Raw genomic sequence first — 27,058 nt, 5'->3', positions numbered from 1 at the left:
CTTTTGGGCCTGGTGTTTTGTAAGAAGGAAATCGCTTTCATAAGCATCAGATTAGATCCAGGAAGCATCCACAGGACAATGAAAAGCTGATAGAGGTCCAGCGTCGGGATTTTCCCGTTGGTCACTACTGCCACCTTCTGGCTGGTCTTGTGAACTACACAGTATGGACTGTATCAGGAAAGCTTCCTTTACCCCAGTATTCGCCTTTTTTATAAGCTCTGTGTGGCGCAAAAGGGAAATAAGAATTATTCTTTAAATAGAGTATTTATTGGTAGATTTCATATTAGCAAGAATGATAAAGCAGACAGAAGAATGACATAAAAGTAAAAAATACAGTGGACTGTTCGCATTTGAGGCAATAGGGAAAAGAATCCGGTGTTTAGCCTTTATCTGAGTTTCTAAAACCTCCTGTCCACTCTCTAAAGCTGATTTCTTAGCGCATTTATGTTACTCTATCAATCATTTTGGAAAATCAGTACAAAATTAGGGACTTAAGTGAAAATTGTTACCTACAAAAAAATTATTGGGTGTAAGACACGTCCTTACTTATGCAGTAAGAAACCTCAGTCTTTTAAAAGTTTTTATTTTAATTAGTCGATGCTCATCACAAGTTCACTCATTAACCCCTATCACCTACTTAACCCAGCCCCCTACCCACCTCCTCTCTGGTCACCATCAGTTTGTTCTCTAGAGTTAAGCATCTGTTTCTTGGTTTGCCTCTTTCCCTCTTTTTTTCCCTTTGTTCACTTGTTTTATTTCTTAAATTTCACAGATGAGCGAAGTCATATGGTATTTGTCTTTCTCTCACTCACTTATTTCATTTAGCATTACACCCTCTAATTCCGTCCACATCATTGCAAATGGCAAGATCTCATTCTTTCTGATGGCTGAGTAATATTGCAGTGTATATATACCACATCTTCTTTATCCATTCATCCACCAACGGACATATGGGCTCATTCCATATTTTGGCTATTGTGGATATTGCTCCTATAAACATTGGGGTGCATGTATCCCTTTGAATTAGTGTTTTTGTATTCTTTGGGTAAATACTCAGTAATGTGGTTGCTGGATCGTGGGGTGGTTCTATTTTTAACTTTTTGAGGAACTTCCATAATGTTTTCCACAGTGGCTGCACCAGTTTGTCTTCCCACCAACAGTGTGGGAGGGTTCCCCTTTCTCCACATCCTTGTCAACACCTGTTGTTTCTTGTGTTTTTGATTTTAGCTATTCTGACAGGTGTGAAGTGATATCTCATTATAGTTTTGATTTGCATTTCCCTGATGATCAGTGATATTGAGCATCTTTTCATGTGTCTGTTGGTCATCCAAATGTCTTTGGAGAATTGTCTGTTCACTACTTATGCCCAGTTTTTAATTGGATTATTTGCTTTTTGGGTGTTTATTTGTATAAGTTCTTTATATATTTTAGATAATAACCCTTTATCAGATATATCATTTGCAAATATCTTCTCCCATTCTGTAGGTTCTCAGTTTTTCCCTATTGAGGATGATGTTAGCTGTAGGTTTTTCATATATGGTCTTTATTATGTTGAGGTATGTCTCCTCTAAACCTACTTTATTGATGGTTTTTATTGTGAATGAATGTCATACTTTGTCAAATGTTTTTTCTGTGTTTATTGAAATGATCATATGGTTCTTATCCTATCTCTTATTGATGTGATGTATCACACTGATTGGCTTGTTAATATTGAACCACGTTTGCAACCCAGGAATGAATCCCACTTGATTGTGGTGAATGATTTTTTAAAAATGTATTGTTGGATTTGGTTTGCTAGTATTCTGGTGAAGATTTTTACATCTCTGTTCATCAGAGATATTGGCCTGTAGTTCTCTCTGTCTCTCTCTCTCTTTTTTGTAGTGTCTTTATCTGGTTTTGGTATTAGGGTAATGCTGTCCTCATAGAATGAATTTGGAAGTTTCCTTCCCTCTTCTATTTTTTGGAATAGTTTGAGAAGAATAGGTATTAATTACTCTTTAAATGTTTGGTAGAACTTGCCTGTGAAGCCATGTTGGGAGTTCTTTGATCAGTGATTCAGTTTCCTTGCTGGTAATGAGTCTGTTCAAGTTTTCTATTTCTTTCTGTTTCAGTTTTGGTAGTTTATATGTTTCTGGGAATTTATCCATTTCTTCTAGGTTGTCCAATTTGTTGGCAGATAGTTTTTCATAATATTCTCTTATAACTGTATTTCTGTAATGTTGGTTATTTCTCCTCTCTCATTTGCAATTTTATTTATTTGGGTCCTTTCTCTTATTTTTCTTGTTAAGTCTGGCTAGAGGTTTATCAATTTTATGGATTTTTTTTCCCCAAAGAAACAGCTCCTGGTTTCATCGATCTGTTCTATTGGTTTTTTGTTTGTTTGTTTGCTTCTATATCATTTATTTCTGTTCTACTCTTTATTATTTCCTTCCTTCTGTGGGCTTTAGGTTTTGTTTGTTCTTCTTTTTCTAGCCCCTTCAGGTGTAAGGTTAGGTTGTTTATTTGAGATTTTTCTTGCTTCTTGAGGTAGGCCTGTATTGCTATAAACTTCCATCTTAGAACTGCTTTTGCTGCATCCCAAAGGTTTTGAACCATTGTCTTCATTTTCATTTTTTTCCACGTGCTTTTTAATTTCTTCTTTTATTTTCCAGTTGACCCATCCATTGCTTAGTAGCATGTTACTTAATCTCCATGTATTTGTGGTCTTTCCAGATTTTTTTTCTTGTGGTTGATTTCGAGTTTCATAGCATTGTGGTTAGAAAAGATACATGATATGATTTTGATCTTTTTAAATTTATTGAGGCTTGCTTTGTGGCCTAAAATGTGATCGCTTCTGGAGAATGTTCCATGTGCACTTGAAAAGATTGTGCAGTCTGATGTTCTGGGATGGACTATTCTGAATTTATCTGTTAAATCCATCTGGCCCAATGTGTCATCCAAAGCCATTTTTTCCTTGTTGATATTCTGTTTAGATGATCTGTCCATTGATGTAGGTGGGTGTTGAAATCCCCTACTATCATTGTGTTATTATTGGTTAGTTCCTTTATGTTTGTTATTAACTGTTTTACGTATCTGGGTGCTCCCATGTGGAGTGCATAAATATTTGCAAAGGTTATATCTTCTTGTTGAATTGTCCCTTCTATTATTATATATACTGTCTTTCTTTGTCTTTTGTTACAGTCTTTGTTTTAAAGTCTATTTTGTCTGATATAAGTATTGCTACCCAGTCTTTCTTTTGACATTCATTTCCATGCTAGATGTTTCTCCATCCTCTCACTTTCAATCTGCGGGTGATTTTAGGTCTAAAATGAGTCTCTTGTAGGCAGCATATAGATGGGTCTTTTTTTTTCTTTTTATCCATTCTGTCACCCAATGTCTTTTGTATGGAGTGTTTAATCCATTTAATTCAAAGTAATTATAATATATATGTATTTATTGACATTTTGTTACCTGTTTTGTGGTTGTTTCTGAAGATTTTCTCTGATCCTTTCTTGTCTTTCTCTCTTTCATGTTTTACTGGGTTTTTAAATGATATATTTGGAATTCTTCCTCTTCTTTCTTTGCAAATTTATTAGTGGTTTTTTAATTTGTGATTACCATTAGGTTTGTATATAACCTTTTCTGCATATAGCAGTCTATAGTAAGTTGATGGTCTTTTTAAGTTTGAACCCATTCTTTACTACTCTCCTCCCCACGTTTATGTATATGGTGTCATATTTTACATTATTTTATTTTGTGAGTTCCTTGATTGATTTTTTTTACAGAAGTATTCATTTTTACTGCCTTTGTGTTTCCTACCTTCATACTGTCATTTTTAATTTTTCCTTTCCACTCAGATTCCCCTTTAATATTTTTTGTAGGTGTGGTTAGTGGTCATGAACTCCTTTAGTTTTTATTTGCCTGGGAAACTGTCTCTCCTATTCTGAATGATAGCCTTGCTGGATAGAGTATTCATGGCTGCGGGCTTTTCATTTGAATTCAGCACTTTGAATATATCATGCCACTCCTTTCTGGCTTGGAAAGTTTCTGCTGAAAAATCCCCCCATAGCCTATGGTTTTTCCTTTGTATATAACTGTCTTCTTTTGTCTTGATGCTTTTAATATTTTTTCTATATCACTACATTTTGCCATTTTAATTACCATATGTCCTTCCCCAGATTAGGGGAGTTTTCAGCTATTATTTCTTCAAATAAATTCTCTGCCCCCTTTTCTGTCTCTTCTCTTCTGGGCTCCTATAATACAAATGTTATTACATTTGATGGAGTCACGGAGTTCCCTAGGTCTATTCTCATTTTACATAGTTATTTATTCACTCTTTTTTTTAGCTTGATTACTTTTCATTACTCTGTCTTCTAGGTCATTAATTCATTCCTCTGCTTCTTCCAGCCTGCTGTTCATTCCATCAACTGTGTTTCTCATTTCACTTATTGAGCCTTTTATCTCTGCTATGTTATTTCTTATCTCTGTGTTAATGGTTTTACTGAGGTCCTCTATTCTTTTCTCAAAGCGAGTGAGTATCCTTATGATCACTGCTATAAATTCTCCATCAGGCATGCTATTTATAGCTGTTTTGCTTAGATTTCTGGCCATGGCCTTGTCCTGTTCTTTCATTTGGGATAAATTCCTCTGAATTCTCATTTTGTCTAAGTCTCTGTGTTAGGAAAGTCAGCTACATCTCCGGTTCTTGAGGGTAATGGTTTTATGAAGAAAAGTTCCTGCAGTAACCTACAATGTAGTGTCCCCTGTTCCCCTGGGCCTGGCACTTCTGGGAGTGTCTCCAATGTGTGCTGCATGCATCCTGCTGCTGGATCCTGGCCACTTTATTCTTCAGGCCAGTCATCTGCAGATGCTCTGTTTGCCTGTTGTGGGCAGTGTTGGGTCGCTGGCCCTAATGTGGCGTGTTTTAACTAGATGGTCTCTGGTCTGCTTGTGAAATGAGACCTGTTGCTGCCACCACTGGAACCAAGGCTGGATCTGGAGACACAGTGTTGGCAGGGGTTTGGGCTGGTGTTCTAGGGGAAGGGGCCTGGCACACTGGGACTGAGGCAAGCAGGACTGAGAAGGATAGTTACACTGGAGTACAGGGCTGTAGGGCTTGGTGTAAGCAAGTTAGGTAGTAAGTGTTGGTGCTATGCTGGTTCCCACAGGTGGCCCAGTGCTTTTATGCTAAGGTGTGGAGGAGGCAAATGGCCCCTGCCACTTCCTTTTTTTCTGGAGGGGTCTCTCTGTGAATGCTGCCTCTCTGGGACATGTTCTGAGATGAGCAACTAACCCCTCCACTGTGTGCCCCAGGTGTTCTTCAGATTGCTGTTTTCCACTGTGTATCCAAGGGCTGTTTGCCCTGCTTTTTCTCCAAGAGTAGCTCCACTGTCCTTTAAGCTCTCCCAGAGCCAAGCATGCTGAACCTTTAAAACTCCAGACTTTAAGCTCTGCAGGTTGTAAGAACTCACAAAATTCAGGCCCTCTCTCTTTCTAAGCCAGTTGCTGTGGGGATTCATTTTTCCTGTGTACTCTCCTGTGTGTTAGTCTGTCTCTGGCCCTTCTCTGTGACTGCAGCTCCCTCCCGACCACAACAGCCATGATGGATTTTAGAATGCCTTGGACAATTACACTTCCTGCCATCAGAGATCCAAGAGGTACATTCTCATTGCTGCTGCAGACACCCAGAGCAAAGATTACACTTCTCGTCCTCTCTTGAAGTTTAATGGCCTTGTGTTGAGTTCTGGCCAATATGGTATATGTGTAAGCTGCATAAACAACTTTCGGAAATGGCTCTTAAAAGAAAAGGACTGTGCACTCCTTCCCTGCCCTTTCTCTTCTCTTACTGGCTGGATTATGATGAGATGACTATACCTGAATAGCCGTTTTGGACCATGAGACAGAAGCCCTCTGTGGAAGGATGATGAAGCCCCAAAATGAAACAAATCCAAACTCACTGATTATGGACAGCCTAAGTTCATGGGAGAGAAAAATAAACTTCTATCTTTGTAAATCACTGCTTGATTTTCTGTCCCTCGAAATGGAACTTAATCCTAATTGAAAAAGATCTACATTTTGTATGTAAAGCCTGAAGGCTATAGGAGTAATATTTCTCATGGTATAAATGATGGCACAAAGAAAAACTTAATCACCCAGGACGGTGACTGGGAGATGATATTTATCCCATAGGCTGAGGGTACTAGCGGATCCCACCTTTCTGTTGCTAGGATGGCATCCCTCTTCGTTAGCAAGGACAAGAGAAGGAAACCACTGATGTTCATCATGGAGAAGTCTTTGAAAACAGCATGTGAGAAAGCAGCTTAAATCCCCCCACTGTGTGCCAGGTTCACAGAGTTTGCTGAATGAAGGGACCAAGAAGGAAACCAGCTTGATTTTGATTGTCTGAAATATCTGTTGAAAATTAACTTTTTTAACTAATTCCTTTTGAAGCTTTCAAAGCTTCAGAACATAATAAATGTTACCCTTCATCAGGCTTGTCATTAATTCAACCCACTACCATTCTTTGACCATGGCACATGGGCTGTTTTCTGGAAGGATATGGCTGTTCTCTCTGATGACTTTCAAAACATGATTTTACCCATCTAAACTTTTTAGCTATGTTACCCATACCATTTTTAACCCTTATGTGTATTTTCAATGTGTGACAACTGAAGAATAGCAAATTCTGTTTACTAAGTGCCCTACAGGTTTTGAGGCTTTAGAAGAGGAGTTAGTCCATGGACCTGGAGATAAACCAGTCTGATTCTAGCTTTGGCTCTGCCATTGAACCACTGTGTCACTTTGGGCTTAATTTTTGAGATTATTCCTCATTTGTGATAGTCCCTAGTTTATGGGGTTGTTGTGAGAATTAAATTAGACAATGCATGAAAAAGCTTAGAGGCTCAGTACAGAGTGCTGGTCGTGTTGTAAGTACACAGTAAGCATTAGCTATTGCTAGCAATTTGATGCCCAGTCTCCAGTCCCAAGTTGTCCAATATAGCATCTACTGGTCACATGTGGCCATTAAGCACTTGAAATGAGGCTATCCCAAATTGAGATGTGCCGTGAATGTAAAATACAAACTAGATTTTGAAGTCTTAGTATGAACACAAGAATGTAAAATATTTCTTGGATAATTTTAGAAATATTGATTACATGTTGGAATGATAAATTTTGGATATATTGTGTTAATAAAATATATTATTAAAGGTAATTTCACCTGTTTCTTTTTCCTTTTGTAAAATGTGGCTACTAGAAAATTTAAAATTATAGCTATGGCTTGCATATCAGATTTCTTTTTTACAGTGCAGGTCTAGGTAGGCAGATGGGTGGGATGGTAAAGTGAACCCCAAAATCATGGTCCATATGGTTAGTATTTGGTGACTAATAGGGGCTTGGACGAGGGTCAGGTAGAGGAAATCTACACGCTAGGGCATGGGGAATACTTAATACTAATCAATTCTAAATATCCTGTCTGAGGTCAAGGGGTGGTCACTGAGTGAGCAGCACTCAGATACCTGAGTCTAAAGATGGGCTCAAAAATCCGGGGGTTCAGACAATGGAAGTTCAGAGAGGTGCAAACCAGGATCTGGGATGGAGTCTAAGATCCAGGGTGGAGCATATTGTTGACAGAGCACCAAATGGCAAGGAGTGACCAGGGGCCTGAACCAAGGAAGCAGCAGTTCAGGGGTGGAAAATCCACTTCTCAGGGGCATTGTTGGTATGGGCACAGTTCAGTTCCACAGATATTGATTAGAACGAACTATGTGCCAGACCTTTTATTAGAAACTCATTCATGAAAGCACTATGCTTGCCTGCAAGGTGCTCACAGTCTGGTGGGAAAGACAGATAAATAAACAGATAACTGTAGCACACAGTGATGAAGTACTGTGATAAAAATACAATGGGAGCTCATTGTAGAGAAAACTAATCCATTCTTGTGCATAAGAGACATCTTCCTAGAGAAAGCAACATCTCAACTAAGGCCTATGGGGAAGTAGCCAGGAAAGAAGGGGTAAGCACATTTTAGGTAAGGGAGCCGCATGGGCAAAGGCTAGGTCAGGAGAGCACTGTGCACTCCAGGAGTTGCAATTGCTCAGTTGCCTCAGAGTAGATTGAAAAGCGGGAGTGGTTGGAAACTGGAGAGAGGAGGAGAGGCCAGATCATAGAGTGGATGGAATCACAGATGAAGGGCTTTGAGGGCACAAGGCAGGGGGCTTTATAGAACTTTAAGCACAGGAGTGGTATGGCCAAATTTGTGCTTTAGAAAGATTTTTCTGACTACCTTGTGAGGGTTCTAGTTCTGGATAAGATGTATTAAACACACCCCATCCAATCTTTCCCTCTTAAATCAGGTGTAAAACCTGGATAGAATGCATGGAGCAGCTATTTAAGGACTCTGAAAGTGAATAGTAGCAAATGGATCAGAGAAGATCAACAGTTGAAGTATCACTAAGCCAGTGGTGAGTTTACATTTTTTTCCTTTCCAATATTTCCTGGACTCAGCACAGCCTGAAACCTGGAAGGTGGCACGAGCACAAAGAAAGATCTAGGAGAAACCCTCTGGTTCAGACTTGAGGAGTGGATAAGGGATCTCTTAATAGTAACAGAAAGTGGGAAAACCCCCATTTTTCCTCTTTTCTTCATTCTCTTTCATTTCAGTCCCTAAACAATCCTTTGGTGGCAGCAGGAACAGTGGCAGCAATGGGAGCCCCAAAACTGTGAGGGAGGGGAACTTCCTCTCCAATCGGTAAAGCTGTGGTCCCAAGAAGATGGGCTGGACCCTTGTTATTTTTTTTAAACTTTCTTTCATTGCTTGGTCCCAGGCATGGGCTCAGTTGCACCAAGTGTGTGTCAGATTGAGTAAATAAGTCCCCACATTTTGGCTGGAGACTGAAAAGACCAGAAAATATTGGGGAAATCACAGAAAGGAAGGAGCTCAGGAAAGCAATCTTATAAAGTTGTTTTTGAACAGCTGGACTCACCCTTGAGCTGCACATGAATGGATCTGAGCCTAAACAGAATGTCATAGACTTTGAGAACTGACCCATTGGTTAGACCAGCACCAGCACCCAGACTACCCACTGGGTGGCACACATGTGGGACACATCTGAATAATGCTGCAAAAGCTTTGACAATGTTACTGATATTTAAACCACATGGGCAGAGCAGCCTGAACCCAACAGAGCCTGCTAAACAAAGCAGTTTCCCTGTCTAAACAAAACCATCAATATTCCCCATAGGTTTGAAATAAGACTTGGAGACTTAAAACATAATGTCCAAAATATCCAGGAAATAATCTAAAATTACTTAGCATACAAAGAACCAGGAAAATTTTAACTTGCATGGGAAAAGATCCAACAGATGCCAAAGCCATGATATCATAGATATTGGAATTATCTGACAGACTTTAAAGCAGCAATTATAAGAAAGCTCCAAGAAGTAATGGCAAACCTTCTTGAAATGAATGAGAGGATAGAAAGTCTCAGCAAACAAAAAATACTAAATGGTGAAAAGAACCAAACAGGAATTGTAAAAGTGAAAAATACAGTAACCAAAATTTTAAAACCTGAGTGGGCTTTATGGAAATGATAAAGAGCCAATGAACTTGAAGATAGATCAATAGAAATGATCTAATATGAATAACTGAATGTTCAGCTTCTAATGTTCAAAATTGATTTTTCCAGCCTGACAATAAGTTTTGGTAAAGGAAAACATCTTATAATATTTTTAGCTCTTATTAAGCATCTCAAGAACCATGCCTGGGTGGTGGGCGGGGGGGGGGGGTCCATTCTTTCCACAGTATGCCTTAGTTGTGCAGCTTGTTGCTAGGGGTAGCAGAATGAGGGAAAATCCATCCCTTTCCATCCTGGGAGATGATGAGAGAAAAAACAGTGAAAAAGAGGCAGGAGAGGTAGCTGGTTGGAAGTGTGTTGCAATTTTCTCTATTTATACTGTGGAGAACTGAGAGTGCCGAGGTATCAGAGACGTTTTGGAGCTGGCTTGTATCAGTTCTTTGGAACTGACTGTTAAAATTTCAGGAATTTTGCAACCTGATTGTTAAAAGAGTTTGCAGCTTGAAATTTGACATCGTGGGGATATTTGCACCATGATAACTGGCAAACACTTCAAACTCCTGGAGAGCCTGTTGTTAAGTTACCAGCATAGTACTGTGACAGATAGATCAAAGGGAACATGATGGGGGCAGGGGGCAGGGGGCAGGGCATGCTTTCCCTCTTCACCGTTTGGAACCCTGGAAGACAATGTTTATGCAGGGACTATATTAGCAAGGTGTGATCGAACATGGTAGTATGCCATGGCTGGACAGAGAGCAAGTCTGGTTAATACTCTAAACCCTACCTGGTTTGTGAAATCACATAAATGCTAGACTGAAAACCATGGGCCTGCGGTGGTAAGGTGAAGATCCCCACCACAGAGCCTGGTCAAGGGACTCAGATTCAGCTGTCTGTTGACCAGTGAGAGCTGAAAGAAGGCTGAGTCAGTGGGAGGATTCACAGAAATGGAACTGGCCACAGGGTCATGAGGCTCAGATATCATCAGCAGACTGGCGGATCCAACAGACAAAATCAGAACACCTTAGTGCCAGATTGACCAAGATAAGCTGGGGCTGCGGATAGGTCCTGGATCCCCAAATCCCTTTATTCCGCCACCATGAGGTCATAGGAGGCCTCCTCCCCCATATAACAGGTACCATTGGGAAGAGGTGGGTTTGGAAGTAAGGGGACTGAAATACAATTCCCCCATACATGAATACCAAAGGGACTGTTGAAGTCACTACATCTAACTAAGATGGGAAATCGGTCTATAATCCTCTTTCCTCTGCTACATGAGAGTGGGAGCTCAGTAGGAAAACAGAATCTGGTATAGATCCAAACTAAACAGACCACATTTTTTCTTCCTATTTGACTGGTAGTATCAATTTGCTACCCAGCAACACCTGGAAAATAAATAAATAGCGTAGCTTGTATTTATCCAAATGTATAATTCATGATTTTTTTTTTTTTTTAAAGCTCAGTCATTCTTTGCAGACAGAGGTTTGACTGCACCTTTATTGTGCAGATGGAAAAGATGCTGGAGCGTATTGTAGTTGAAGGATTTGAAAGACTACATCTTGGGTGCCTCTCCATGATGTGGGGCTTTGCTGTCAGGCTGGTAAGTCCAGAAACTAAATTTTTATCACTTATCCCTGGAATAACCAGCATCAGAGGAAGTGGTTCATTTTAAACTCAGGAGAGGTGAATTGATAACGAACACTGAGTTTATTTAGTTGCCTTGAAAAGTGAAACTGCCAGTGGGCTGGAAAGCTCAAACATGTAGGATGTAAGGGCCAAAAAGATAGCTGAGATCATTTAGTGCAGGCAAATGAGACCAGGAAGGTGAGAACACGTACTCAAAGTTAGGCAGCTTAGCCATCACCCGTGACCAGGCTGGAACTCAAACTCAGACCCCACTCCCATTTTACGTAAGGACTCTGGGATTCTACCCCCCACCTCTACCTCTGCAGAAGAGTCTATGTGAGGAACCACATCACAGCTGGGAGGCTGTTTAACAGTCTTGCAGTTAGAACAAGAGCTTCATTCCACTTGCCAAACGCATGGGAATCTCCGTGGGCCCATCTTTCGGATACACAGAAGCTGATTCTCTGCCTCTTTTTTTCTAAACTCCATGGAAGAAAGATCCCTGGGTCTTTCCTGAGGCCGTAAATGGTTAGTTAGGACATATTATCTTTGAGTGACATGCGAAGCCCAATACACAGTTTTGATTGGATCAAAATGTGTCCCAAATCATGCAGTAATAATAATAGTGGGTGGTGGTAGGTCTCGTTATTGGGCGTTTGTTGTATATATGTCAAGTATTGGCTTTGAGCACTTTACATGTGTTATCTTTTTATTGACAGACTTAAAAACATCTCTAAGGGTCTATTAGTTTCTACCTCAGAATGTGTTGTTTTTTTTCCCCCCATGTGGGCCTCCACGGCCTGGAACTGTGTGGCTGATGGGCCACATCAGCTGCTATGCCTCATTTGGCTGTCTCAGTATGTCATCTCTTCTCTCTTACACCCTGAGCACCCCACATGGCTGTGTCTTGGGAACTCTTGGGGGGAGACCTGGGCTCTGTCAAGCACATACTTTCTCTTTTACATAGGTTTGAATCTGTGTGTTGGCTTATGTGCAAGGTTGGTGAGCGGCTTGAGAGACTTGTGTTTTGTTTTCCACAAGAAGGGGAGAATGAAGGCACTGACGAAAATTGGAAACGTTTCAGAGAAATGTAATCTTCTAGAGATACAAACGTAGCACAGAGAAGTGTAGGTAAGTGGTTGAGCTTTATGGTCTACCCCTGTGTGGGCCCTTCCAAGAAAAAATGGCGGGCGAATCCCCTTGTGCGGTCCTGGACTCTGAAAGAGGCAGGCTGGTGGTGTGGAAAAGCTATGGCAACAGATGCTTGTGGAGCAGCTGGCCGTCAAAGAACTCCTGACAAGTCAGCAGGGCTCCACACTGCTCCCAAACGAGGCCAGTGAGACTCTACCTTCACGTAGCTTCAAGAACTTGGACAAAGGCCCTGGTTGGGGGCTGACACTCTGCTCCACTCAATATGGCCGGTCTCCACACTTTATCAGAAATATAGTTCTGCTGGGGCGCCTGGGTGGTTCAGTTGGTTAAGTGGCTTGCCTATGGCTCAGGTCATGATCCAGGGCCCTGGGATCGAGTCCCGCATTGGGTTCCTTGTTCAGCGAGGGAGCCTGCTTCTCCCTCTCCCTCTGCCGCTCCCCGTGCTTGTGCTCTCTGCGTGAAATAAATAAATGAAGTCTTTTTTAAAAAATGTAGTTCTGCTAAGAATAGCTCTACTTAAATTATTGACCGGGTACCAGTTTCAATCGTGATAATTGGATAATTGATTTTAACCTCTTTGAACTTCATTTAAAAAGTCTTTTAAAGGGGGATGGTATTAGTTTGCAGGGTAGTGGTGACTTGTAAATTATCTAATTTGTAAGAAAGTATCTAGTACAGTGCTCTTAAAAACAAGCCCATAATAAGGACTGCAAAAAAGCCATTTCAGGTAAATCCAAAGTCACCGTGCTCAAGGCCACGGATTCTCAGTGAAGTGTTTTTCCTTTTTCACTGTTTCTGGGATATTTGAACACATTCGTTTGCTTGCTTTGCATCATTCAGCGACCTTCTTTCTTTTCTTTCCTTTGGAGAAAGAGAAAGAGAGCGAGAGGGAAAATGGGTGGGGGGGTGGGGAATCATCCTAAGAATATGAAGTTCAAGAGGGCCAAGATCTTCCCTCTCTGCATTTCTCTGATAAGAGATATTTTCCTGTCCCATTACCATAAGAGTTTGAATCTGTTCCCAGCTTCAGTTAAAGGGACTGCTACCCTTAACAAAGAACAAAGCATCTTGAGAAAAAATTTACACAATGCCTTTGAACACGTTTTTATTATAGTGCTGATGTCTGCCAAAATTTCAGGACCAAAGAAATCTGAAAAGATTTATACAATAGTGAACCCTTTGTGAAAAATGTTAGATTAATGGGGAGACTATGTCAAATATTAAACTTTTATGTTCCCATTCTCTTTTTCTTGCCCACTAAGGCAAATAGACTCAGAATGAACTCATTTTATTTTTTTCAAATTAAAAAAATTTGGTAAAACTATACACAACATAACATGCACCTTTAGCCATTTTTAAGTTTTCAGTGGCATTAAGTATATTCACTTTTCTGCATAGCTGTCACTGCTGTCCATCTCCAGAATTTTTTCACCAGGCAAACCTTTGTATTTTAAGATACAAGTTGCATCAGTGGATTTAGAGTCCATATTATCTCTCAGTCTGTATGTAGAATTGTTCTAATGTTCTATATAAATATATGTTTGCACATGAGCAGGTACAAATGACTCAAAGGAAGAAGGGACTACTAAGCCCTACATGTTACATATTCCACAGAAGGATCTGTGAAGCAGAAACTGTTATTCCATTTTACAGAAGGGAAGACAGAAAAATTAAGTAGCTTGCCCATGGTCACGTAACTGGGAAGTGATGTTGCTGGTTCTCAACCCTGATCTGTTTTCAATGGCATCACACTTTCAAGTTTAGACCACCTTAAGCACAAAGGAAAGAAAGAATGGGGTTTGGGTAAGATGCAGACTTCAGGACTGTTAGGTTGCTAGTTATTGGAAGGACCTTCCGGGGCGCCTGGGTGGCTCAGTCAGTTAAGGGCTGACTCTTGATTTTGGCTCAGGTCATGATCTCAGGGTTGTGAGATTGAGCCCCACGTCAGGCTCCACAGTGGGGGTGGAGCCTGTTTAAGATTCTCTCTCTCCCTCTGCCACTCCCTACCTCTCTGTCTCTCTCTAAAATTGAAAAAAGAAAAAAGAAAAAAGAAAAAAGAACTTCCAGAAAAGTGTGTTTTGCTTTGTTGGAGATTTTTAAGGATTCAAGATGCAGCTCTTCTCATGCCTTAGGTATCCTTTGACTGAAGATCTCTAGAGGATCTCTGTGGCTTGTGGTTGCTTGACGTGTCCCATTGTTATGTGTCATTGTGAAATGATAACGATAGGGACAAAGTTGGGGAAGGGACAGATTAGCGAGCTAGTGGTAGTGGAATACTGTGTCAGAGAAGAGGATGTCTGGACTGGGCTGCTTCTCCTGGACATTCCTGTTTTGCTCAGAATATCATATCAGAGCTGGAGGAGGGGAGTGTTAGAAAGGAGACAGAGGGTTTCTTCATGAATACAAGGTTGGGTGGACTTTGCTAGAAAAGTTTCACCCTCCATGGATGAACGAGCAACTCGTGCCTCATTTCTAACTGAAATCTGGTGCTGTCTCTGAGGCTGTTTTCTCAGGAAGATGTTAGAGTAATATCATGATATGATATTAGCTAATTTTTGGCAGTCTCTGTACTAGACACTATATGATAATCATTTTACTTGTATCACATCTCCAAATGACACAAACACTTTGGTTCTGTCATCATCTCTATTTAACAGGTGAGGGAGGGGATGGAGGCCACATGGCCCAGAAGTAGCAGGGACAGAATTTTCAACTGAGGTCCATCTGCACCCCAAGTCCATGCTCGTCTTCACCATGATACTCTGACTGTCTGGCGTCGAAGTTACATACACATGGGTACTAAACGTGGCTTCGCTAATTGCTAGCCTGTGCTCTTCCAAGAGTCTCAGTTTGTAATATTATCGATAATGGGAACTATACTACCTACTGCATTGGATTTCTATGAGGATTAAGTAAAATTACCTGCATGGAAATGCTGGCTAAATAGTAGGCACATGTTACAGATTGAATTGTATCCTCCCCAATGATGTGTTGAAGTCCTAACCCCTGGTACCTTAGAATATGACCTTATTTGGAAATAGGGTGTTTACAGAGGTAATTAAATTAAAGTGAGATCATTAGAGTGGCCCAAATCCAATATGGTTGGTGTCCTTACAAAAGGGGAAACTTAGATATAGAGACAGACGCATACAGAGGGAAGATGGTGGAAAGACTCACAGGGAAAGGACCATGTGAAGACAGAGGATTGAAGTAATGCATCTATAAGCCAAAGAATGCCTGGGGCTACCAGAAGCTAGGAGAAGCACAGAATGGCTCTTCCCCAGCACCCAACAATACCTTGATTTTGGGCTTCTGGCCTCCAGAACTGTGAGACAATACATTTCTGTTGTTCGAAGCCAGTTCGTGGTACTTTTGTTACAGCAGGCCTAGCAAACTAATACAGTGCACAATCAACATTATTTTTCTTCCTTAGGCCATTCATTCCACAAATATTTTAAGCCAAGTAAAGGTGAGTGAGTCCTTGTTTCTGCTCTCAATAAGGCAGACAGAAAGTAAAGAAGTAATTATAGAATGTGGTTAGAATGGTCAAGGCAAGGAAAGGGTGCTAGAGGAGCCCCTTTAACCCAGCCTGGGCATCAGCGATGGGAAGTTCCTTGGAGGGAGTGATATCCCAAAAATGATGAAGTAGTAGCATTTTGGATAAGGACACTGTCATGCAACAAGGATGTTAACAACTTTTTTGTTGTTATAATGGCACAAGCTCAGTTCCAAGTTGATTGGAAAAATGGCAGGGACAAGCAAGATTAGCGGGAAGCCTATGTATTTGTCTCAGTCAGCAGTTTTGCCTCCAGAATAATTTTTAACTTGGGTAGCTCCTTATTAAGTTTGGTTATTGGTAGCGGTGAGTGGGTACTGGGGTAGGGTGCACTGATGATGAGATCAGGGACCATTTATCAACAGGCAGAGACCAATGTCTCTGTGAGGCAGAATATTCCTTTTATTTAGTGCTCTTTCTTCAACACGTGCCATGTAGTTGGACAAGATTTCAAAGCTTGGCCTGGGCCACTGGTAAGGTTGTGTAGGTTGTGGACTGCACAAAATGAGACAGAGGACTGAAATCCAGTGTGTGCCCACTAACCAAACCGTGTATCTAGGCATAAGCCTATGTCTGGCCAAAAGATAAGCATTCCTTTGCTTTGCACAGAAGTATCATCTTCTTACCAAGGCATATGACACTGATTCTGGTTTTACAAGAGTGGGCACTTTTTATAATCACATGTAATTTTTATAATCATATACAACAGATGCCGTCAATCCCAATGGTAGTCCCAAGCATGGCATTTGATCTTGCTCCATGAAAGGCATCTGTTCCTTTGAAACAAAGTGTATCCTACATGCTGGAAGGCTGCCCAAGGAGTCCTTGTAACACAGTTAGAGACTGGTTCCACAGCAATTCTGTCTTCCGTTCTCATTAGCTAAATTACTACCTCTTGGTTATCTTGCTAGTCTGAATTTTTACTAGATGGCTTCTGGCTCATGCCCCTGACATTCAGATAATAGCTGACTTTTGTGGAGTCTAGAGAGGAAGAGACATAATTAAGCTCTGAGCAGTTGCTAATAAATGTTAGTTATAAATTTGTTCTGTGCAGTTAGGACAACGTTCTCCACAAATTTCATTCTTGTCATACACATAACTGGCTAATCCTTTGTGAATTTCCCTGACTTTGGAGTTTCTTCTCCTCCAGACCCCATGGCATATTTTCTTGGGGGGGTAAGGTAAAGGGTTGCTGTGGGGGTTGAGAGGTGTGGTCTAGGCCAGAATATAAACAGACAATAGGTTCTGATGCTGTTGTCAGGAGGATGGTGAAGAAGGAACTCTACTGACAATAGGAACAATACACCTGTCTGTCTTCCAGCAGAGGGAAAAACAATAGTATGAGGATAGTACAAAAGTTACAAGTAGGTCCAAATGGAGTTCCAGATGTCAGTGGGGAAACAGACAGAGCTGGGGTGAAATCACGTGGTAAGGAAATGGGATCCCCATTCCCACGTGGTTCTGGGGAAGGGAAATCCTGCCCACGAGTAAAATTGGAATTTCTTGTGTCCGTCTGTAGATTCATATGAAGACACTCTACCAAACATGACTTAATTAAACATCAGTGACTTAGTATTCCACTTGCATGTTACAGAACCTCTCCAGACGCTCCTCTTACCTGAGTCTGGTTACCTCCGGGTGCCTCGTGTCAGCTCAAGAGCAGCTCTTTCCTATTTCTTTCTTTACCACTCTCCTCTGGCACTGTTGTCCGAGCTCTTAAAGCTACTGTTGTGTGTTTCAGGGCAGCATGACGCCCGTGCCTAAGCCTGGTTCTCTCTTCCCCCACTTTGCGCTGGGTCCTTCCAGGTTTGTGAAGCAAGCCACGCTGTGTTCTACCCACTTACCTGTGTACCATAAGGTCATTGCGCCCTACAAAATGCCATGGGTGCCCTGAATCCCTTATAAAGCCAACTTCTGGCTCAGCTTTTCTCTCCTTGAGGCTTTGCCACAAATCCAAGGGACTGGGCAGGGAGATGGGACACCAGGACCTCCTTTTGCCTCTGTCTTTGCCCTAAGGAGCTTGGCTGCAACACGGTGCCAACATCATCACTTACACCCTGAAAATATCCAGAAGAGATGACATGGTGTCCATTGGTAAGGTGATGATTGGTTTCTTTCCAAAGTTGTGCTGATTTTTAAAATTTCCTTTTTTTTTTCCTTTTAAGAGCTCCTTTCCCAGCCTTGAAAGGCCTCTAGGAATAAACTCCCTGAGAGCAAGAACAGGTGTGACATGGCTCTCAGCGGACGACTTTAGTGCTTCTTTCTGATTCCAACATTCTGGGTGCGCTGAACCTGGCTGTGAAATATAGAAGTCAAAACACATAAAATATTGGATAATGAAATCCAATTAAAGAATTTAACAAAACAAATAACTGCGGATAGACAGCCCTCAGGATATGATTGTGATGAAAAAAGAATAACCCATAAATACAAATGAATTGTGTGTTACCTCAAGAGGTAACAGTGGGCAAATCCAATATGATTATGAAAAATGGCCAGGGAACAAGGCAGGAGTGATAAGCACCTTTTTCTTCTCAATAACTCCAGATATGACATTTGCCACTAGGTTGGTGGAAAGTGTCATTCTGAAGAACTGCAGATGTAGGCCAGTTTGGGCTTGACACTAGGTGACCAATAGGAGAGCTTCTTTCTTTCTTTCTTTCTCTCTTTTCTTTCTTTCTCTTTCTTTCTTTCTTTCTTTCTTCTTTTCTTTCTTTCTTTCTTTCTTTCTTTCTTTCTTTCTTTCTTTCTTTCTTTCTTTCTTTCTTTCTTTCTTTCTTTCTTTCTTTCCTTTTGAATATATTAACATCACATGGTATAAATTTAAGGTGTACAATTTGTTAATTCGATATATTTATATATTGTAATATGATTGTCATTGTAGTGCTATTTAGCACCTCTATCACATTATATAATTATCTTTTCTTCTAAGTGGTTTGGATAACTAAGCATTAGTAGGAGGAGTTTCTGTGTTAAGCTGTCTTTCAATTACTTCCATTTCATTACCAAAAATGAGGTGAGAAAAGGAAAGAAAAGATGTGCTATGGTCTGAGTGTCTGTGTCCCCCCCCCCCCACCCCACCCAAATTCATGTTGAAACCTACCCACAGGGTGATGGTATTTGGAGATGGGCATTTGGGAGATAATTAAGTCATGAGAGTGGAACCCTCATTAATGGGATTAGGGCCCTTATAGAAAGGACCTCAGAGAGCAACCTGGCCCCTTCCACATTGTGAGGACACAGCAAGGAGACAGTTGTCGGTGACCCAGGAAGAAGGCTCTCACCAGACACTGAATGTGCTGGCACCTTGGTCTTAGAATTCCCAGCCTCCAGAACTGTGAGCAATACATTTCTGTTGTTTCTACGCTCCTTATTCTATGATATTTTTGTTACTGCAGCCCAAAGGGATGGAAACTGGAGAAGTTACGAAGAACATGATCTTGGCTGCGGTGAACATTGTGGAGCATGAGTGTGACTACATGGGCTCTGGAAAGTAAATGTGGGAAGAAAGCTGCAGGGCACAGAGCCAGGTGGCTTTGGGCTCTGACAGTCTGGGTCTCCTGGCTGCTAGAGGCACTATGTCTGCCCCAAATTTCCTAGCACCTGCTGCTCCCCGCTCCCCACCGCCTGCCTCTCCAGTCTCTGGTCCCCTTCTCATTGTTTGTTCCGACTTCCATGCTGCCTCTTTGTTCAGAGGCGTCCCCTCTCTCTCCTTCATCCATCCCCTCCACGGGAACCCTGCACAGAACCGTCATGTACTGGGTCAGTTCCATACTTCTCACCACGATGGGGACTCAGACAACAAGTTAAACATGAAAGGGGTGAGGGCACACTTGGTAGAGAGAATAACTTCTTGCCAGAGAGGGATGGATGGAAAGGAGTTGCTCAGGAGGGTGACAAGGGGACCCTTTGGCAGGGAGATGGGCTCAGACTGGGATCTGGGTCCATAGTAATTTTTAATAAACGCTTGCTAATTCATTGAGTTTCAGGGATCACAACCAAGCATTAACAGAAAAGCCTGTGCTCTGGTGAAAGTCTCTTTTATTATATACCCTATTTCATTTAAAATTGAACTCATTGCCTAATGACTGCAGAAATACAGTGTGTCCCAGCCCTTAAGAATGAAACGCCAGGTTGATAGCCAGAGAACTAGAACTGAGACTGCTTCTTTTATGGGCACCAGGATCTCTAATCCCAACCATCCTTCGAGGGCCAGTTCATGGCTCCTTCCACCACAAAGCCAACCCGTACATTCTCCCCGTGAAGCCACAGTGTTTTGCTCCTCTCTCCAGTTACCTACCATGGGCTACCCATCAGAAAAGATTATGATACCTTCCTTCTTTCCTTTTTCTAAAATATAAGCTGATGGTAGACAGGAATTATGTATTATTCATTTTTACATACATACATAAATACGTCAGTATTTTACATAATGTGCTTAATACAGTGGTCAGCAAGTAGTTAGTGCTAGATAAATATTTACTGATGGAAGAAAGGAAGGAAGGAAGGAAGGAAGGAAGGAAGGAAGGAAGGAAGGAAGGAAGGAAGGAAGGAAGGAAGGAAGGAAGGAAGGAAGAAACTGAAAAAGCCAGGCTATCCTGGACTATTCATCCAATTCATCCAGATGGATTTGAAAGTGAATGACCGAGGAATTTTTATTTATTTGTTCATTTATTTTTGGTCGTTGCTGAAGAGCAGAGTGGAGTTTCTCCAAATTATGAAACTCAGTAGTTCACTATACACCTTAAACATTCATGGTCTTTATTTTTTCTTTTCTTTTCTCCTATGCTCTCATCAATGAATTAATCAAACTCCTTATTAGCCCTCCTTTATTTGTAGCCTGTTTGCTGCTTGACTTAACAAATCCTGCAAGGCCACAGCTAAACCCATAAAGTGTTCCCTATTATGCGACCTCCAACCAAACAACCAGGGGCAGCATCAGCCAGCAAGCGCGGGGTTTTGGAGTTAGACCGATTTGAATCCCAGCCCACTGAGCTCATGAGCTGGGGGCCGGTTCCCTTCCATCACACGAGCTCTCTCTTCTATGGCTTGGGTGGTCCTGTCACCTGCCCACGGACTGTGATTGAGACAGGGAAAGTACCTGTGCTCAGATAATTGTTAGCTTCTAAACAACTGTATTGTTATTGTTTGTCATTGTTTTGATTTTCCAGATATTGTCTTTCTACGCCCATACATTTAATCCGTTATAGTTTATCTTTATGTGGAAACCTGATCCTATCCTTTGATATTTCAGTAATATTCTCTGGCCCCTTCCCAAATTTTCTTCCACCACTTCTGAATAGAGAAAAGGAGGGGGAGCCACAAATGAATGGTATGGCCTTCTACGGCATGGATGTTTTCTCTTTCCAGACCTTGGTTGGGTTTCAGGGAATCCACAAAAATATCAGCTGGGGAGGGGGGAAGAAATCATTGTTTTCAGCTGAAATAACATCAATGCATACATTCTTTTCTGCAAGAGTGAGGAGACCAAGATACTGGATGGAAGAATTTGGTTTTGAAAGGTTTTGAAACGAGCAGGAAATTAGAGGAACTCGTTTTGCTGACTGAGAAAAATGCAGCTGGTTCAAATCTGAAATTGAACTGCTGAGATGATAAAACCCCTCCCTAACAAATCCGGGTTAAAATCAGGATGTGGCCCTTTCCTTCTCTCACCAGCTATTTTGGGTTATCTTTGCTGAAGCCAAATGTAATTGTTAAATGTGCAGCTGTTACATTTAGTTCTTCCCCTCTTGCCTGTGTATCTCTTTGCTTTTTTTTTTTTTTCTTTTACAAGAAACAACTTTAATTAATGATGACACACATTTTCTTTCCTCGGGCCTGTTTGGTCTGGTTATAATGTTTCTATTTGGGGGGAAACTTGTACCTGAATGTTTGTCTTATAGTCTCTTCAGAGTTCAGCGTTCTAGCAGGTAGCTCAGGGAACATGCCCCGTCCCTTCTTTCTTAGAAGAAAGAAATCAAGGTGCCAAGGGACCACTTCAGCTCTTAAAAAGGAATATGGGCTTATAGGTGAAGGCAGGGCTCAAAGATCATTTGCCTCGACAGAATAGGAGGGACAGAAGAGGGACATTAGGGAGCTGGGCTTTGGCTCCAAGGTGAATACCTACCTCTTATGGACAGAATGGTTTGTATCCTTCCAAAGTCACACGTTGAAATCTTAACCCCTAGTGTGGTGGTATTTGGAAGTGGTACCTTTGGGAGGTGGTTAGATCATGAGGGTGGAGCCCTCATGGATGAGATTAGTGCCCCCATGACAAAGGTCCCGAAGAGCTACCTTGCACTGTTTCCACTTGCAAGGAGAACGCAGCTCCTATAAACCGGGAAGCAGAGTCTGATCACACTGAATCTGCCAGCAACCTTGATCTTGGACTTCCAACCTCCAAAACTGTGACAAATAAATATCTGTTGTTTATAAAGTACTCAGTATGGTATTCTTGTCATAGCAGCCCAGAGGGACTAGGCACCACCTTAGCAGAATAATAACTCTCTTTTATTGAGTTACATGCCAGGCACTGTTGTAAGTGCTTGCCGTGCATTCTCTCCTTTAATTCTCAGTACTTCTATAAGTACTTCTGTAACGTGGGTATTATTGCTGACACTTGCAGGTGAGCCAGCCAAGGTTAGAGAATTAAGTCACTCACTCCGTTAGCAGGTAGGAGAGAGTTAGAACCGCAGTGCTGGCCTGTCTAATTCCAGACATGCTCCCAACTACCCAGCATCTTTCCCCCTTTTCTCCCTTTCCCCCTTTCCAACTCACCCAATTTCCACTTAGGGACAAGGGTGGTTCCAATGGAGCTAACTCCAATCCAGCGCTGGGTCAGGTAGCATGAGAGCTAGCACTCAGAAGGAATGCAGGACTTCTATGAGAGAGCTGTCTCTCTCCTTTTGTACGTTGGACAGGTGTGAAACTATTTGCTCTTATAGCAAAGACTGTCCAAGGGTGAAACCAGTATTCAGGGAGGCCAGAGGTGCAAGAATCATGGAGAAATAGAGGTGAAGCACTGATGACAAGTGTGAACCTCTGCAGCAAACCGAGGCTGATGCTAGAAACATGTGGGGGCTCAGCAATCACAGGGGCTAAATATATTTTCTCTTCCTTATGTTTCCTTAACATTTTCTTTTCTCTAGCTTACTTTATTGAAAGATTCAATATTTAACACATAGAACACACAAAATATGTGTTAATTGACTCTGTGGTCGGTAAAGCTTCTGGTCAACAGTAGGCTCTTAGTATTTAGGCTTTTGGAGTCAGAAGGTATACATAGATTTTCAGTTGCATGAGGGCTTGGTGCCTCTAATGTCTATGTTGTTGAAGGGCTAACTGTTTATGTAGATACAGAGAGTTTCCCTTAAATTATAAGGAGGAGCCTGTGGATGCCCAGAACAGGGGAGCTGTCTGATTTCCACAAGTGTTTTTTGGCAACATAGCATCATCTCAAATCAAACTGAGTTTTTTGTTTGTTTGTTTGCTTGTTTGTTTTGTTTCTGTTTTTGTTTTCCCTCAGGGAAGTTTACCGAGGAGAAATGCTTAGAATGTTTTATAGTGATTTTGAAACAGCAGGAGCTCTGCTTATAAGAAAATGAGACATAACTTAAGTTCTTTGTCAGTGTGCCCTCCACACTTTGCCTGCAAAGCAGGCACACAAAGAGGTGGTCAGCCCCAGAGAGCTTGCCTTGGGGTTGCCCACCTCCCCCTTAATGCCTTTGGCTTCCTGGGATGGAGTTCCAAACTTCATCTTCGTTCCTGTGATCAGCCAGAATGTCACGCAGTGATGATGATTCCGGCATTTCTACTACCAAGACGGAGCCAGGGAAAAACCTTCTCTTTCTAACTTGCAGGAGAGGAACTCATAGTGAAATTTAAGGTCCATGACAGGACACTAAGGACAAACTGATCTTGGGGCAGAGAAACACCTTCTTTTCCTCTCAAGTTAATCCTTGAGTGCGGCTGCTGAGTGTGGGGCCAGCCCTGTACATGGAAATCCCCTGTTTCATCCAAACCCAAAGGTCTGAACATGCTCCCCCCCACACACACACATACACGCATGCTTACACACATGTACACATATTGTCAATGAATTAGGAGAAGATGACAAAGAACAGGAAAGGGAAAGGGAACAGATGAATTTCAGAAAAATGAAAAGTGAGCTCATTTCCGATTGCTTGTCCCTGCCTCTGGAAGGCTGTGGCCACTGTCCTAAGCTGTGGGAACACGTGAGTACTCAGAACCTCCGAGCAGCCTTTACTCCACACATAAGGATGCTTACGGGAGAGGGAGCAGGGAAATGTCTCACTAGAGGGAATGGCAAAGGATCAGAAATTCAGTCTGCTGTTGGTGTGCATAACAGGATCACACCCGTGTGTGTTCAGAGGTCTGCTCCCCGGCTGGGCATAACCACAGTATGTCTTCTTTCTCGAGCATTAATGGGTGTAAGTAAGGACACCTGCTATAATTTTGTTTCTCCATAACCCAAAAAAACCTTAGATGTTGGTTTTAAAGTTTTAATTCACCAGGCATTTACAGCCTGCTATTCTGGGTAGTTTAATTATGTACAGATGGTAATTAATAGCAATGAACATTTTTAAACTTTGGATTTTTTGCCTTTTAATCTCTAACATAGTGGTACTTTTATGGGTCTCAAAGACCTGCAAATGATAAAGTCAACCCAGTCATCTGACGCCAGTTCCCCGGGCAGGAGCAAGAGGGCCAGATGTTGGGCCCAGGGACACTGGGAGGATCGGGGTGGGGAGGGGGGCATGGGATGGTGTCAGAGCTGTGGAGCCCACCATGTGATTCTGCACGTCCTGGGACAGAAAAAGACAGAGTTGCCAGAATGGCTCTGAGAGCGGATAGCAACCTGCTTGTTTACGGATGCCCTTGGAGGTGTTTCTGAATGCAAATGAACATGCCCACTGATCGACATGGCTTTTTAATATTTCAGGGGACCACAAGCTCCACACCGTCTGTTTTGCTCCCTGGAGTAGCCTCAGTGCTGAACACAGGGCCCAGGACTTCAGTGTTCAGCAGGTACACATCAAGAATTAATGAATGCATTAATGAGAGCCATGACGTGCTGAGGCCAGGGACAGCCATGCTTGGGGGACGATGATATAATGAGGTTTGGCTAGGCGGGATTTGGATGTCGTTCTTTCTAAGGTTTTATCGGCTCCTCGGTCCTTGTGGCCAAAGGGCCTGGAGCTTGCTCAGGAGGAGAAGGAGGACAAGGGGCACATTTGCCAGCTCTCTAATTCCAGCCAGTCGGCCAGCCTCCTCAATCTCTTAGAACTACTTATGCTTCGCCAGCACCTGGCACTTTGTCTGGAGGAAATTACACTGTAACTACAGTATTGCACTAAGAGCCTTTGAACAAACCATGAGGATCAACAGTGGGCCAGCTTTCTTTATTCTGGGGAACAGGGGAAGTGCTCCTGCAGAGCTGTTTCTGCAGGTGAGTCTGGCCACGTGAGGAGGACAGGCCCACAGGATGGCGTTGAGACTACCAGGAGGTGACTCAGAAGCACGTACATGCGTGGAGTCTGAGGACGTCTGGTCCTGGGGGCTAAAACCTGCGCCTGCCCCTCCGCTGAGCCTCTCCATCGTCCGCTGCTTTTGCTTACAGAGCAGGTTCAGCTTGAGCAGTTTGTGGTTCCCAGCAGACACAGTGTGCTCCAAGTTTCAGCTGCTCAGGAGCAAATGATGGTGGCATTGGCACAGGCCACGGTGAAATGGTTTTCATTATACAGTTCCAGCAAAACCTGGTATTCTCCCTGGAAAAGACGCAGGGAAAGCATGAGATGTGTGACCCACAAAGCAATCCATCATTCCACTGGTAGTCATCAAGCGCCTCCTAGGTGCCAGCACTGTTTTAGACACCGGGGATAAAGTAAAACCAGGCAAACCAAACTCACTTTGTGGCGCTTACGGGGCTCCCTGGGACAGACAGACAATGTACCCAATACTTCACTATAGGTGCTATGCTCATGCTCGTGCCCGAGACAGAATGCAGGCAGGGAAGGGGGGTGTGGGTGTGGGGTGTGGCGGCGGGGGGGAGGCAGTGCTGGGCCAGGCAGGGCAGGGTGGGGCTGGGCTAGTGCTGGTGGGCAGTTTTAAGCAGGGTGGTCCAGGCAGGTCCCGCTGCAAAGATGGCTTTTGGGCAAAGACCTGAAGAAGATGGGGAGCACTCCCGCTGCTCTGAGGGCTGGCACCCTGTGTGTGAAGAACAGGGAGGACGCCCACAGGGCTGCAGGGAGAGAGACCCACAGGAGGAGGGAGAGGACATGAGTCAGGGATGGCCTCGCGGGCCATGATGAGGACACTAGCTTCCACCCTGACAGGGACACAGGTCATGAGAGGAGTGGCCTGATCACATGCATATCATAATAGGATCCTTCTGGCCACCCACAGAGCCAGTATGGGCAGAGAGTGGAAGCGCTTAAGACCAGGTGGGAGACCACTCTGGCTGGAGCAGACGGGCAGAGATGAGGAGGGGAATCCAGATTGGATTCTGGATAGATTTTGAAAGAAGAGCCAATAATGATTTACCAAGGAAACTCATGTGGGTGGCAGAGAAAGAGAGGGGCTGAGGGTGATGCCAAAGATCCTGGCCTGAGCAACTGGAAGGATGAAGTGTCATTTGCTGAAACAGAGAAGACCTCTGGGGGATCAAAATTCAACTGCACAAAACCAGAATGCTCTATGAGAAAAAGTATTGCCACCTTTTAGGGTTCCTTTCTGGCAACGACACTCCACAGAGGACTCTCTTCGTATGTGCTTAGTGGTTGGACTGAATGTGAACTTGCAGAAAAACCCATGTGTCGGTTCCGTGCCAAAGCCCCGCCCCAGCCCCCAGAGGCCACGTGGTGGACCATGTCTGTAGGCTCACCAGTCTGGAGAGAGATGCTCTGGGCCGTGGGAGGTAGTGGTAAGCAGGGCAAAGGGCCCAGGAGGGAAGGATCTCAAGAGATTCCTGGCACATCTTTCAAGTGCCTGTCACCCAGAGAAGAAAAGGGGTTTAATCTGTATAAGCCGGAGGGAAGGAATAGATCAGACCACTGGATGGAGGTTGCATGAGAGGCAGTTTTTGTTAGAGAAGAATAACTTTCTAGCAATTAGCAGAGGTCCAGGAGCGAGCGGGTTCCCTAACAATGAAAAC

General features: G+C 42.7%; 1 protein-coding gene and 1 long non-coding RNA gene across 4 annotated transcripts in view; one reads left to right on the top strand and one right to left on the bottom strand.

Moving 5' to 3' along the window:
* Positions 1-8,335: 8,335 nt before the first annotated feature.
* LOC113927311 overlaps positions 8,336-27,058 on the top strand; it is a 28,779-nt gene continuing 10,056 nt past the window's right edge. Inside the window, exons 1-4 of one of the 2 annotated variants that reach the window (XR_003521579.2) lie at positions 8,336-8,441; positions 11,010-11,151; positions 12,145-12,308; positions 19,284-20,296. This is a non-coding gene — a long non-coding RNA (uncharacterized LOC113927311). Of the gene's footprint in view, positions 8,442-11,009; positions 11,152-12,144; positions 12,309-19,283; positions 20,297-27,058 lie in introns of those variants that run through there. The other variant, XR_003521578.1, reaches the window with a different exon arrangement.
* Positions 25,289-27,058, bottom strand: part of LY86 (lymphocyte antigen 86) — a 58,975-nt gene continuing 57,205 nt past the window's right edge. For both annotated transcript variants that reach the window (XM_027603045.1, XM_027603044.1), the window contains one exon: positions 25,289-25,673. In XM_027603045.1, the coding sequence (XP_027458846.1) occupies positions 25,590-25,673 (84 nt within the window). In that variant the 3' untranslated portion in view covers positions 25,289-25,589. The remainder of the gene's footprint in view (positions 25,674-27,058) is intronic.

This window comes from Zalophus californianus, chromosome 7 (assembly GCF_009762305.2).
Source record: "Zalophus californianus isolate mZalCal1 chromosome 7, mZalCal1.pri.v2, whole genome shotgun sequence".
Lineage (NCBI taxonomy): Eukaryota > Metazoa > Chordata > Mammalia > Carnivora > Otariidae > Zalophus > Zalophus californianus.
Note: the sequence above shows the minus strand (reverse complement) of the source record. Positions and strands in the feature narration are given on the sequence as shown.